This window comes from Equus quagga, chromosome 17 (genome assembly GCF_021613505.1).
Source record: "Equus quagga isolate Etosha38 chromosome 17, UCLA_HA_Equagga_1.0, whole genome shotgun sequence".
Taxonomy (NCBI): domain Eukaryota; kingdom Metazoa; phylum Chordata; class Mammalia; order Perissodactyla; family Equidae; genus Equus; species Equus quagga.
The window spans coordinates 4,694,579-4,708,437 of NC_060283.1; the positions used below are offsets into that span (position 1 = coordinate 4,694,579).

The 13,859-nt window shown below is 59.7% G+C and overlaps 1 protein-coding gene across 1 annotated transcript in view; it reads right to left on the bottom strand.

Annotated features, from left to right (window-relative positions):
- LRP5 (LDL receptor related protein 5) overlaps positions 1–13,859 on the bottom strand; it is a gene marked incomplete at its 5' end in the record, with an annotated part of 73,598 nt that continues 59,739 nt past the window's right edge. Inside the window, 6 exons of the mRNA XM_046643807.1 lie at positions 1–470; positions 2,419–2,516; positions 6,211–6,350; positions 6,780–7,016; positions 8,826–8,951; positions 11,460–11,696. Of these exons, the coding sequence (XP_046499763.1) occupies positions 209–470; positions 2,419–2,516; positions 6,211–6,350; positions 6,780–7,016; positions 8,826–8,951; positions 11,460–11,696 (1,100 nt within the window). The remainder of the gene's footprint in view (positions 471–2,418; positions 2,517–6,210; positions 6,351–6,779; positions 7,017–8,825; positions 8,952–11,459; positions 11,697–13,859) is intronic.

The window sequence follows — 13,859 nt, forward strand, 5'->3', positions numbered from 1 at the left end:
TGATGTTTAAAAAAAATTAAGTTTATAAATATTTTCTCCACTGTACAAAGTTTTCTCAGCCCTGCCCACCCCCCCATCACTGTTCACATTTCTCGTGTTTTTAAAACCCCAACTATATTTATTTTTTAAATCATAAAATATATTTTTTTCTTTGTTCATATTTAAAACTATTTACAGGGGCGCAGAGAGGCCGGGGGCCCGGCCGAGGTCAGGATGAGTCCGTGCAGGGGGATGGCGGGGGCGGGAAGAGATGGAAGTAACTCCTCTCGGTGGCGGGCGAGGGCGGGCAGCTGTCCTCGGCCGACAGGTACTGGCTGTGGGGCGTGGGCGGGGGCGGGTAGGGGTCTGAGTCCGAGTTCAAATCCAGGTAGTACTTGCTGGCCTTCCAGCGGCTGGCGCTGTAGTCGCTGTCGCACACGTCCGTGCTGCAGGGCGTCGTGGGGGGCGCCACACCTCGGATGATGTAGGGCCTGACGGGGACGACCAAAGTGGGGTGTGACCTTGACTCGGGGAGGCTCTCATGCACTTCTGCCCGAGGGGGACAGGGGCCCCCAGCTGTGTGGTGTCTGAGCCTCAACATCCCCTCCCTCAAGGGGGCATGCCTGCACCTACCCTGCAGGGCTGTGGAGCCCTGGACCAGGCAAGGATGGCAGCCCAGGCCAAGGTCCTTTATGGACAACAAGGCCTCCAGAGCCTGCCTGGTTGACTTTGGGAAACTTACTTCACCTCTCTGAGCCTCAGTTTCTCATGGATAAACCGGGGAGGGTGAAACAGTCCCCACTTTAAAAGGGGCCTGTGAGGATTAAATGAGATTCTGCATGGAAAGTGCAAGAAGCAGTGCCTGACACCAGAAAGTGCTTGACAACGCTTCCCCATTATATCATTACTATCAATACTGGAGACCAGTTGGCCTGGAGTGGTCCCATCTTCAGGGAAAGCAACTTCACCCTGGAGATGTCTCCTGACCACCCCCTATGAAGATGTCACCCCCTCAAACACTTCCTGCACTCTGGAATGTGTGTTGGGCTGCCCCGTGATCTGAGCGGGGGGGGCGGCATCATGGGGTGTTTAATTAAGAGCCACGGCGTGTGGGAAAGGGTAGCCAGTCCCCGAGGCCAGCAGGAGGGTCAGCCTCAGGGGACCCCGGGGGCAGGAAAGGACCACGACAGACAGTGGGGAAGGAAGAGGTAAGAGAGGTGAGACCGAAGTCAGGACAGAACCAGTACAGCAGGGGGTAGACTGGGAGGCCTGGCCTGGCTGGTGTAGATGTGACAGCCCTGGGGACAGAGGCCGACGGACCGTGATGCTGAGGCACTGGGGAGCCACTGCAGGTCCCTGAACAGGGCAGGGCCCCAGTAGAGGGCTGCCTCTCCCAGGGCCGCACAGCTCCCTGCTCCCCTGCCGGGCACCGGAGTTCCCAAAACAGCCACCAGGTGGCAGGCGTTGCCGCTCAGAGGCAGCGCTGCTCCAGGGGACCCTGAGCACCAAGGACAAGGGCTGGTCCACTCCCAAGCTTCTGCCTCCACCTGGGCTGTCCAGGGACAAGCCAAAGCCCTCATCTCTACACTAGGGGCAAGCCTGGCTGGGGCCCACCCCCTACCCGCCCTTCAGGTAGCTCCCTTGGGGGTGAGGGGTCCCGTGCACCTGCGGGGTGGACCCTACCAGCTGAGAGGCTGGGTGGCAGCCAGCAGGCTCACTTCACCCCCCCGAGGCTCCGCCCCAGCCCCTGGACGCAGGCCAGCACAACCAGATCCTGTTTCTGCTCAGTGTTCTTAAGTGTCCCCTCCCCACCCAGGGAGGCGGGGCGTGCGACTCCGGTATAGACAGGGTGGGGTAGGTGGGTAGGGGCCTAGGGGCCTTCGGGTTTCCCAGGCTCAAGCAGGCCTTGGAGCATGGCATGTAGGGGGAAACGATCAGCCATCAAGGGCCCGCCGGGGCCAGGCGCCACGCTAGCTCTCATGGGGACGGAGGCAGTGAGAGGGAGCATCACTGCCAGGGTCCCACAGCTGGACTCATGCACAGTCCGGCCCCAGAGCCCGAGTCCTTGGTACCTGTGCATTTGCCTCCCCGGACGGTGGACAGCCAGCCTGTAGGTCCCCAAGGCCCTCCTGGGGGTGGGACCTGGCCATGCCACAGTGGGAACCCTCCCTGGTGGCATCATTCAAGGCCACATCTGCCCGGGCATGTCCTGGCTTACAAAATACCCTGAGAGCTACTAGAAGAGCCCACTGGGAACGTGCGACTCAACTCACAGGCCCAGGTCGCTCACGGGGGCAGGCAGCCCTCCGTGGTCCAGGAGAGCCAGGGGACACAGGGCTGGGCCCGCTGCCCGCACCCGGGACCCTCCCTGGGTTCCCTCACCTAGGAAATGGGGACAGGCCCCTCCTATGCCCCAGGAGGGCTGCAGGGACTCCGTACCTGTAGGGTCTTGCGGTGGCGGGAATGTTTGAAGAGTAGAACATGTCCACGTTGTACAAAGAGGGGTCCGTGGCAGGGGACGGCGGCGGGTTCAGGATCTAAAGAAGAGTGAGCGAGGTTAGGGTCCCCTGATGGGACTTCCTCACAGAGCAGGGCCGTCTGGACCGGCCACTCGGCTGAGCGGCCCCGCCTGCCCGGATGCCTGTTCCTCGGAGGGGAAGCAGCAGCCGTCCTGCCCAAAGGTCATCGTGGGGACAGCAGAGACAGCGCCGCCCCGCTGACCACAGTGACCCCAGGCCCGCGCCCACACGCCCTGCCCGCAGGGCAGAGAAGGGACTTGGGAGTGGCTTGTGACTCCACCTACACAGCCCCGGTGTGCTGTCCCGCTCGCCAGGCAGAGCCCCACGTGTCCATCTGCACCAGGGAGCCCTCACTGGGTCCTCCAAGACTCTGTCGCCAACTCCCGGTCTGGACTCTTACTTCCCCATCTCCCTCCACGTGGTGCAGAGTGTAATTCCTATAACACAGAGTACCCCCTTCTCCATGCGGGATCCGTCCCAAGGCCCCCAGGGGAAGCCTGAAACTACAGATAGTACAGAACTCTATATACACTACGCTTTTTCCTACACATACATACCTAAGATAAGGCTTAATTTACGAGTTAGGCACAGTAAGAGGTTAGCAACAATCACCGATAATAAAACAGAACAATTAGACAATATACTGTGATAAAAGTTACCGTAGATCTTAGCAACCTCAGCATACGATTTTTTTCTTCCCTTCCTAAGTTGAGAACTTTCACCTTTTCACTGAAAGGAAACAGTTCATGGCTTCTCTTTGGCATATCCGGATTGCCAGCATCACCATGCTCGGGCTTTGGGGCAGTTATTAAGTGAAATAAGGGTGATTTGAACACAAGCACCGCGATACCGCGACAGTCAGCTGATAAGCGAGACGGCTGTTAAGTGACTGACGGGGTGGTGTACTCTGCGTGGATCCGCTGGACAAAGGGATGAGTCAGGTCCTGGGTGGGATGGAGCAGGACAGTGTGACATTTCATCACGCGACCCAGACCGGGGTGAGCAGCAGAACAAACCTCAGGGTGCGTGCGGGAGAGGGAAGGTAGGGGTGGTCGACCCGAAAAAATGGGCCAGCCGGCAGTTACCACTCAATTCTTTAGTCTCCTCATTTGCAAAATGGGATGGCGACAGCGCCTCCTCCCGGAGTCGGGTTCATGTAGCACAGGGAGAGCCTCCGCATCAGCTGGGAGCAGCGAAGAGCTCAGGAAAGACCAGCTTTGACTTATTGTTAGGAGCAGAAGGCAAGGCTCACAGAGGAGCTACCAGTACCTTCAGACGCCAGTTTGTGTTTTAAAAAGTACACATGAAACTACTCCATATGACGCCATAATGATGGATATGGCATAGTACATTTGTCCAAGCACCGAGAGTGAGCCCCAGTGTAGACCGTGGACTCTGGGTGACTCTGATATCTCATGAAGGTTCATGGACTGTAACGAATGCACCACGCTGGCACGGGATGTCGATGATGGGGAGGCCGTGTGCGTGTGGGGACAGGGAAGACACGGGAAATCTCTACCTGCCTCTTGATTTTGCCGTGAACCTAAAACTGCTCTAAAAAAATGGTCTTAAAGAAAAGTACCTATGCGAAACTGGTGAAATCTGAATAAGGCCAGAGAACAGCCTGTCGCTGTCCTGATAGTGACACTGCAACACGGCTGCGGACTGCACGTTGGTCTCTTCCAGGCTTCCTATGCTGAATGAATCCCCATGGGATGGTGTTAGGAGGCGGGGCCTTCGGGGGTGGAGCCCCCATGAATGGCACCAGTGCCCTTATAACAAGAGACCCCAGAGGGTCCCCTCACCCTGCTGCCACGTGAGGATAAGACAGCTGTCTATGAAGCAGGAACCGGGTCCTACCTGACACCAGATCGGCCAGTGCCTTGATCTGGGACTTCTCAGCCTCCAAAACGGTGAAAAGGAGTTTGCGGGTGAAGCCGCCCACCCTGCCTATGATATTTCTGTTAGGGCACAAACGGACTAAGACAACTACAGTCATGTGACATGTCACCACTAGGAAGAACCAGTGGAGGGTAGATGCGATCCCTCTGTATTATTTCTTACAACTGCTGGAGAATCTATTATCTCAAACAAAAGGTAAAGAAATGATTCTCTTTGCTGGGAAAATAAAGTCCATACTCTCGTATACTTGCTTATGCACGGATCGTCCCTGGGAGAAGCAGCAGCTCGCCACGGGACCTGCCACCAGGGGCTTCCTGCTCAGGGTGGGGGGCCGTCTTTTCACCGCACATTCTAGCGTTCCTGTCGAATTTTGTACCATGAGCGTATCCTACTGACGCAAAATCACGTAGTTAACTTAAAAATAGCTGGCTCCATGCGAGGTTTCTTTTCGAGGTGATGCAAATGTTCTAAAATTAACCATGGTGATGGTTGCACATATCTGTGACTATACTAAAACCCACCACATTGCACGGTCTAAGTGGGTGAACTGTATGGTGTGTGAATTACATAACAAAGAGCCGGCTGGTCAGTGTCATCTCCTGCTGCCTGATAAGATCGCCTCAGCTCCCAGCAGAGCCTGGGGACGGAGAAGCCAGCTTCCTGGGCCTCCTGGGGTCTGCGTGGGGGGCGAAGGGGCTGTCCTGGGGTAGGCTCAGCTTCCACGGGTTCCTGGTGATTCCAGCTGGTTACGGAGAGCACGTGAGTGGAGAGACTGTGGCAGTGGCAGGGAGGGCGAGAGGAATGGTGGCGAATATTCTGAGCTCCAGGCTCTGGCTCTTTGCTTCCTCTGCCGCTAAACACAGTCGGGCCCTGGGAGCCTCAGTTCCCACCTGAGAATGGGAGATGACAACCTCTGGTGCCCCCTGCCTCCCAGGGCCTGCCAGGGTCAGGTACGATAAGGAGCGGCAGCACCCCAGACATGAGGGACATCCAGAAAGGCAGGAAGGCCCAGCCTGGGGTGCAGGGGGAGCTTGCTGGAGACCCCAGAGGAAGCTCAAAGGGCTGTCCTCACCCTAGAAGGGCGTATCATCACAGGACATTAGCTTTCAAATAATTAAAAACCACAGAACCACGTAAAGTCAGACCCACGTTTGCATACACACAGGCTCCCGTCCATGCATTGGGCTCACCCCGGTGCCCCCCAGGGCTGTGCTCTCGCAACAGGGGTCTCCCCGGCCAGCCTCGGGGGGACCTATAGAGGGGCTTCGACACTGAGGCCCAGCCCCTCACTCCACCCGGGCTGCCGGGACCTCCAGAGAGCATTTCAGCCACCAAAGTCACCCCGTGAGTGCCTTTTGGAAACCATCTTGCTATTTTCAGGGACCCAGCAAGGCCTGCCAGGGCGGGAAGTGGGTGCCCCTGGCGGGGACGCTGGGGGGAAGCCCACACGGGGGCACTGAGCACCTGGTCCAGACCAGGCCCTGCAGAGGCAGCCTTGGGCACCTGCGTGGGACAGAGACTGCCACCCAGACCCCAAGATGCCCGACAGCAGCCCCAGGCCGTGAGATTGTGGCCAAGACTTCCGCTCCTCAGGAAGGAGCACCTTTTTCTAAATAGAAAACAACGTCATTAAAGAGAAAAACCACAGGGAGGGGCTGGAGAGGGAGGAAAGCGAACACTCCCCCATTCTCCGAAGTGGAGGGGCAGCCATTAGTTCTAGAAATCCTGAGGTCACAAGAAGGGTCCCCCGGTCAGTTGCTGGTGGTGGGGGGCCCCCCGGCCGGCCAGACCTCCTCCTGCGCCCACTCACCGGTGGGTACAGCGTGGCCTTGGTGCTGGACGAGCTGCTGGACGAGGCCCCAGTGACGTGGTTCCGGTCGTAGAGGGGCACCCCGCCCCGGCCCCCCATGAGGCTCACCGAGCCCATCATGGACTTGCCACAGGAGATGCCTGCAGGAGAGGGGACAAGGCGGGTCAGGGCCGGGCACACCCAGACATGGCAGGCCCTCCTCAGCTCCTGCTGCCCAGGAGACCCCAGTTCAGGTAAAGTCCTGTCCGAGGTGTGTCCCCATGCAGCTGTCCCCCAGGGATAACTCAGGACACACCCCATAAGAATATCAAAGGTCAAGTTCAAAGAGTTGTCCCCACACCTCCAAGGCCAAAGGATGAGTCTTGGCCATGTAGGTCTCTGTGTTGAGAAGGATTCTGATGCCAAGCACAGGTTCAGAAGAGCCATGATCGATTAGTGATGTCTTGCATGTGCACAATATAGGGCGTGGTAGCCGCATCCCCAATCCACTCCCTCCACATCCTGCCCAGACTATTCTCCTACCGCTGCTCAGGCCCCTGCTCACCTGGGCTCCTCACCTGTGACCTTACCTGTGAAGGGACCATGCTGAGAGCCGCCCGGGGCTATGAAGTTGAGGGGCACGTGAGGGGTCCCGCTGACATACTCATGAGGGAAGGGCCCGGTGGCCCCCGCGTAGCGCTGACACACCACACGCTGGCAGACAAAGTAGACGCCACCCATGACAAAGAGGGAGAGGATAATGCCAATGACTGGCCCGATGGCGCTGCTATGGGCGGGGGTGTCATCCGAGGGGGGCTTGGTGATCTCTGCCGGAGGACAGACAGGAAGAGATGTCCATCAGCCACAAAGGAGCGGCCCTCCTGTGGGGTCAGAGACCGTGCATCCCAGAACGGCTGGTTCTGCCCATGTCGGCGCCCACCGACGGAGGGTGGGAAGCAGGGAGACGCTGGGGCTGGGGCAGCATCACCCACCCGCTGCCCCTCGGCCTGCCTGGAGTGCCCCCCCGACCTCCTCCATGTGCTCCTCCACCATCACCTCCACCTCCTCCTCCTCCTCCTCCTTCACCTCCTCCTCCACTTCCTTCCCCTCCTCCTCTGCCTGGCTAAGCTCTACCTACTTCCCGATGGCCCCTCAGTGGCGACCCCTCCACCGCAGCCTCATATCCATCCCCCTCTGTCTGGGGCCTTCTCAGCGGAAGCAAGTGCACTGATGCTCCCATGTGTCATGTCCCTGATAGAGCTGGGTCAGGAGGCCCCTGGAGCCGGTTACGAGGAGCTGACCACCAAGCCACAGGGGTGGGGCAGCAGGCGGGGGCCCGTGTGGAGGGGCTAGGCTGACGGGGACACTAGGGCCCGGGGCCTTCTCCAGCAGGCTTCGCTGAGCCCCACACACCTGCCTGCCACAGAGGCCAGGAATCCCGAAAGGCCCAAAGTCGGGGCATTATGAGGGGCGGAGGGTGACAGGGCCTGGACTTGGGGGCTCGACCAAACCTGCAAAGCCAGGAGCCAGCTCAGGGCTGCTCCTCGGGCTTGTGCCACCATCAAGGCCACCTGGGGTGCGTGTAGGCTCTAGCCTGAACTTTGACAAAAGGACATTCACTTTGCCATCAGGTTGGCCCCAGGACTCTGAGGGCAACCCACTGCATGCCCTCCTGCCGGCCACAAACCCAAACAGAGGAAAGCTGCTGGCTCCGGCGACAAGGAGAAATATCTCCTCGACTACTGGGGCCACAGTCATGCTGGAGGCTGGAGACAGACACTGTCGGATTGGACACTGGCCCAGCAGAGGAGCGGGGTTCAGACCCCCAGGGTCCCAGTTGCTGCCCTCTGGCCCCAGGCCACTCTCTGGAGTTGGTACCTGAGGTGCCTGTCCTGGGTTGGCATGAAGGTACAAAAGCGCCCAGCGAGTACCCTTGGAGACCCCTCCTCCTTCCCCACTCAGGAGACTTCTCCCTCCTGCAGTCAGAGCCCTTAGCCCGGGTCCCCCTGCAGTAAAGGAGTAGCGTATCTCCACACCTGGACACATTCCCACTTCCTGTCTGGGACTCCAGCTCCCTTCTGGTCTGAATCAAAGACAGCCTTTCAAGAGGCACCACCTCCAGGAAGCCCTCCCTAACTACCCCAGCCCCACATCCTCTGGTCCCTGTATTCCTGACTGTCCAGGCCGTGTCACTCAAGGGGCATGCAGCACGTGTGTGTGTGTGCACGTACACAGGCGCCTCATCAGCCAGATGGAAGGCTGCCAGGGACGCCCCACCCTCACCCCATCAGGGGCCATCTTGCTGCTGAGTGAGGTCTCTGGGCAGATGTGTGACGCTTCATTCCAGCCTGCCCTAGCACAGTCAGGCCCCCACCTATGCCCTCTCCCTATGTTTAGCTCTGTCCCAGCCGGAATGCCACATGACTCAGGCTCCCTCTCCCCCTCCCAGCTCAGCCCCACAGCTGCCTCCACCTCCAGGAAGGCTTCCCTGCCTCCCCCCAAGGCCGGGTACTCCCACCCTCCCAGCCTCCTCAGTCCCGGAACATGGACCCCAGCCACTTCTTCCCTCTCGACCCCACACTCCAGAGGCAGAGCCCAGCCCGGGCGACCTCCAGCGTGGGTGGAAGCCAGCTCACCGCACATGAGCTCGTCGGAGCCGTCCATGCAGTCGGGGAAGGAATCGCACTGCTGTTTGATGAGGACGCACTGGCCACTGGCGCAGCGGAACTGGTTGGGCAGGCAGATGGCTGCAAGGAGGGGCCCTGCGTTCAGAGAGGCTGGAGGGCGTGACGCGGCCAGGGGGACTCAGCAGGTGGCCCCCAACCAGGGTTCCCCGCCCCGATACCCCAGACCCAGCAACCAAGGTCTGAGTTCCAATGCAGACTGGACAAATGGGACCCCTGCGATGAGGGGTCAAAGCAAATCCAGCTTCCCCCTCCCCTGGAGGACCCCTGTCCCAAGGCCAAATGGTGCTGGGGTGGGGCTGGCAGGGCAGAGACCCCAACAGCCCGGGGAGCTATTCCTCGGGCCCCTGCTGCAGGTGAGGCCCACACATGGCCAGGACTAAGGAAGCCCTGCGTCCAGGCCCTCCCAGGTTACGCGGCAGGTGAGAGCCAGCCAGGGGAACACCTACGGGAGTGACCCACGCAGCTCACGGCCTGCCGGAGTAGGAGGCAGACAAAGGCCGAGTACCGAGCACAGCTGCGGCCTCCCCTCCTCTTCCTAGACGCTTGGCCGGAAGGAGTTACAGCCCCACGAGGAAGGCAGCTGCCCGGGGGGCTCAGCCATCGCCCGCCCCTAATACTTGCTATCCAAGCTTCCCACCTGCCCTGTCCTGGGTGTCCCGCTCTGGGAACTGGAGACAAGGGGACCCTGTCCTGGCAACAGGTAGGAAGACGTGCTGGTAACCAGCAGGGGGGGAACCCCTGGACAGAGGGTGGAGGCCAGAGCTGCCCCAGGGCCTGCTATGGGGTTGGGGGTGGCGGGGGCTGCCTTTTCATCAGGAGAAACATTTAGGAAGGAGGGGAGGGAGTGGATGGTCCCTAATCAGGCTCCTGCCATCCTGTGAGGATGTGCCCCAAACACTGCGCTGGGGCGGGGGTATATGGCAGGGCTCAGCAAATTGCTCTGTAAAGAGCCAGACAGGCGCCGGCCCGGTGGTGCAGCGGTTAAGTGCGCATGTTCCACTGCGGCAGCCCGGAGTTCACCAGTTCAGATCCCGGGTGCAGACATGGCACCACTTGGCAAGCCATGCTGTGGCAGGCATCCCACATAAAAAGTAGAGGAAGATGGGCACGGATGTTAGCTCAGGGCCAGTCTTCCTCAGCAAAAAGAGGAGGATTGGCAGATGTTAGCTCAGGGCTAATCTTCCTCCAAAAAAAAAAAAAAAAAAAAAAGAGCCAGACAGTAAGTACCTAGACTTTAAGGGCCACAGGTCTCTGTCGTCACTACTCAACTCTCCTGCTTTAGCGCAAGACCAGCCGCAGACAATGTGTAAATGAACAAGCCTAGCTGAGCCCCAGGAAAACGTTAATTACCAAAACCAGCGGCAGTCTGGATTTGGCCCTCAGCCCGCAGTTTGCCAAGACCTGAGCTACAGCCTCCAAGTTCTCAAACGGTCTGCGAGCTGGAAAGACTTAACTGTGGCTTTATAGAAACATCTGGGAGAAGATTCCCCAGGTCCTCATCCTCCTCAAAATAGCTGCTCATCATGACTGGGGATGGTGGGTGGTAACCAGACAGCATCTCAGTTATCTAAGATCAGCACCATGTGGCTGTGGCGGAAGCAGCCAGAGGGACCCATTCACAGCTCAGTGGCAGGCACGGGCGGGCGGTGGTGCTGACAATATGTGGCAGGAATCAACGGAGCCATGTCGTTTATAAAAGGAAACTCAGAGAGGGCCCAGAGATGTATGCTTCCCTGTCAAGATCTAAAGGAAGATCCTGCTGGTCAGAGTGGACCCAGGATGACTAAACAAATCTCTGTAACTTTCTGGTTCAACGGGTTGCTAGAAACTACCAAGGGGTAAGCACCCCACAGACGGCTCCGTGGGATTTTGGGATGGGGATTTACAGGGATGTAAGCCACAGAAATCCAGCGGATTTGCCTTGGGTTTCTGTAAAACTCTCCACCAAATGAGGGAAGGAAAGACTAACTCTGACAGTCTGCTTTCAAGCCCAACTGCTTGGCGGGGGAGTCTGGGGGCGGAGGGCAGGGTTTTTCCTCATTAAGCCTAAAACTAACTTCTCTCCCTCCCAAGCTAAGGACGACCTGGGGATTTTGCTGGGACTAAGGCTTTACAGTGGCCAGACGGAGGGGAAGGCAGGTGGCTTCCAGGCGCTGCTGCTTCTCCAGGGAGAAGGCGGCCAGGGAGACGCCCGGGTGGGACCTGCTGGGGGCGGGGTAGGGGCGTGGCCTCACCAGAGGCGGGGCCGTGGGCGTGGCCTCGGTGGAGGCGGGTCTGGGGAGGGGCCAGCGTCGGGAGCGTGGCCTCATCGGAGGCAGGGCCAGGATCAGAGGCGCATCCTGGGTAGGGGGCGTGGCCTCACTGGAGGCGGGGCCTGAGTGGGACCGGGGCCTCGCCAGAGACGGGGCCGTGGGCGTGGCCTCACTGGAGGCGGGTCTGGGGAGGGGCCAGCGTCGGGGGCGTGGCATCACTGGGGGCGGGGCCAGGATCGGAGGCGTATCCTGGGTAGGGGGCGTGGCCTCACCGGAGGCGGGGCTGGGCGGGGCCTGGGCGGGGCCAGCCGGGGGCGGGGCCGGGGCTCACCATCGCAGTCGGCCTCGTCCGAGCGGTCCTGGCAGTCGGCCTCGCCGTCGCAGCGCAGCCGCAGGTCCACGCACTGGCCGCGCGCGCAGGGGAACTGGGCGGCCGAGCACACGGGACAGCCCTCCTCGTCGCTCTGGTCGTCGCACTCGGGGAAGCCGTCGCAGCGCCAGGCCCCGGGGATGCAGTCGATCTCCCCAGTGGCGCACGCGAACTGGTCGGGGGAGCACGTGGGAGGCTCTGGGGAGGACAGACACTCCATCACCAGCCGCCCGCCAGCCAACAGCGGGGAGAGGAGCTCCATTCACGGGTGCTGTTCCCGGAGTCTCCACTCCTGAGTGTCCTGTCCGCTCTCCCCCTCCAGTCCCCTAGCCCACAGTGAAGTGGGCGGTGATAAATGTTTGCTGAAAGAAGCCATCAATTTTCTTTTTTCTCTTTTACTGTGGAGGGAAAAGGGACTGACTGGGAACCTGAGCATTATGCAGCAGGCAATCCACCAAGCAGAACAGAAACCATCTGGGATGGGAATCCGGCTGGACCGCCGAGAAACCACTGCAGACCCCCTCCTCGGGGATCCTGATCACCCTTGCACCAGAGGGAGCCTCTGCCTGCCTCAGGAACCCCCACAGGCATGTCAATCCCATGCATACAGTCTGTGTGCACGTTGGCCTGGCCACGCCTGAGCAGCCACTGCCCCTGTCAGGAGGTGGAGGGTCAGAAAGCAGGGGTCAGCACCCAGACCTCTTACACATTTGGGTGGCTGGAGCAGTGGGGCTGGGATTCTGTGCGTGGCCAGCATGCCCCTGGCCACACGGGGGCTGGTGGAGGACCCGGGCACCTCGCGGAGAAGTAGGCTAAGGAAAGGCTGGAGGGTGAGGATACCATAGGAGAGTGGAATGGGTGGAGGATGAGGAAGGCCCCCCGGTGGAGGGAACCCTGTGAGGCTGGGAGGGCGAAGGACAGGCCATCTGGGGCAACCTTATACCAGATGACCACAGCAAGTCACTCCACCCCTCGGGGTCAACTTCCCCAGCACAGGCCAAGTGCAGGTCAGACGCGCAGCAGTGCTCAGTGAATAACGTCACTCTAGGGGCTTGGACGCAGGTGGGGCACGGTCAAAAGGGCACGGCCAAAAGAGAGAAGCGAGAGGAGCCCCCCGGCTTTGGGCTGCCCCCATCACCATCCCTTCCCTCCTTTGTGTGGAAAATCACAGAAAACAGGCCGGCCTCAAGGAGGAGACTGCTGGGAAATCAGCCCGAACTTGCTTTTAATGTTTACCAACAGTCCTCAACACCCTTGAAACCTGATGACGGAACAAAGGATTGATTTCCTGCTGTGACGATGCATGGAAGCTTCTGACATTTGGAACCCACGTGCCTCCCCACCTGCCTGGTTCACGCTGAGCTGAACGGGGACATGAGACTGGGGAAGGACATGAACAAGACGAAAAGAAGGCTGCTGTCCCCACTAGGCTTGGCCACCTAGGACATGCCAGGGACAGCAGGAGCCGGGCACCTGAGGCGTCTGAGCTGATCCAGCCATGGATGTCTGCACGCTGGGCCACGAAGGAAGAACATAGCCCGATGCCAGCCACGGCCACGCCCCCTCCTGAGCTCCAGTCCCAGAGGCCCTGTGCCCTTGAATGCTGTTTTAGTTGACTCCCCAGCCAGGAAGAAGAGGGCCCTGGCCCTCCCGTGGGGCCAGCTCTGATTTTCCGCAGGGCCCACAGGCCTAGCAGCCGTGTCGAGGGGGCGAGGTGGGACCGGTGGGGGTTGGACAGCCCTGGAGTAGAACCAGGCTTCCCTCAGCAGCTGTGCAACCTGAGGAACCGCCAACCACCCAGAACCTCCATGTCCTCGTCCCTGTCATAGAAGCAGCCACTGTACATCACAGGCTCCTCACGAGGGGTAACTGAGATGGCATAAGAGTGTGTGAGAGTGTGTGTGTGTCCGTGTGTGTGCCTGTGTATGCACATGTGTGTGAGTGTGTCTGAGTGTGTGTCTGTGTCATTGTGTGAGTGTGCATGTGTGTCTGTGTGAGTGTGTGTCTGTGTGTCTCTGAGTGTGCGTGTGTCTGTGTGTGCACACGTGTGTGTATGTGTGTGAGTATGCAGTGTGGCTGCGCCTGGCTCGGGAAGGGCTCACACAGCGTTGGCGGGGCGCTGCTGAGAAGGCTGAAGCACCAGGCCTGTGCCTCGCCCACCTGGCTCCTGCCACTCCAGGGGAGCCCACGTTGTCTCCAAAAACCTCAGCAAGGCCTTCACCGTCTGTGAACCCCGGAGAAGTGGCCAGGGAAGAATGAAGACGGGTACACAGTAAATACACACCTCTTAGGCCCTGAGGAAGGGGTCTGGCATCCTCGAGTCTGGAGGGTCAGAGCCCGAGGGGGTCAGGGGTGACAAAG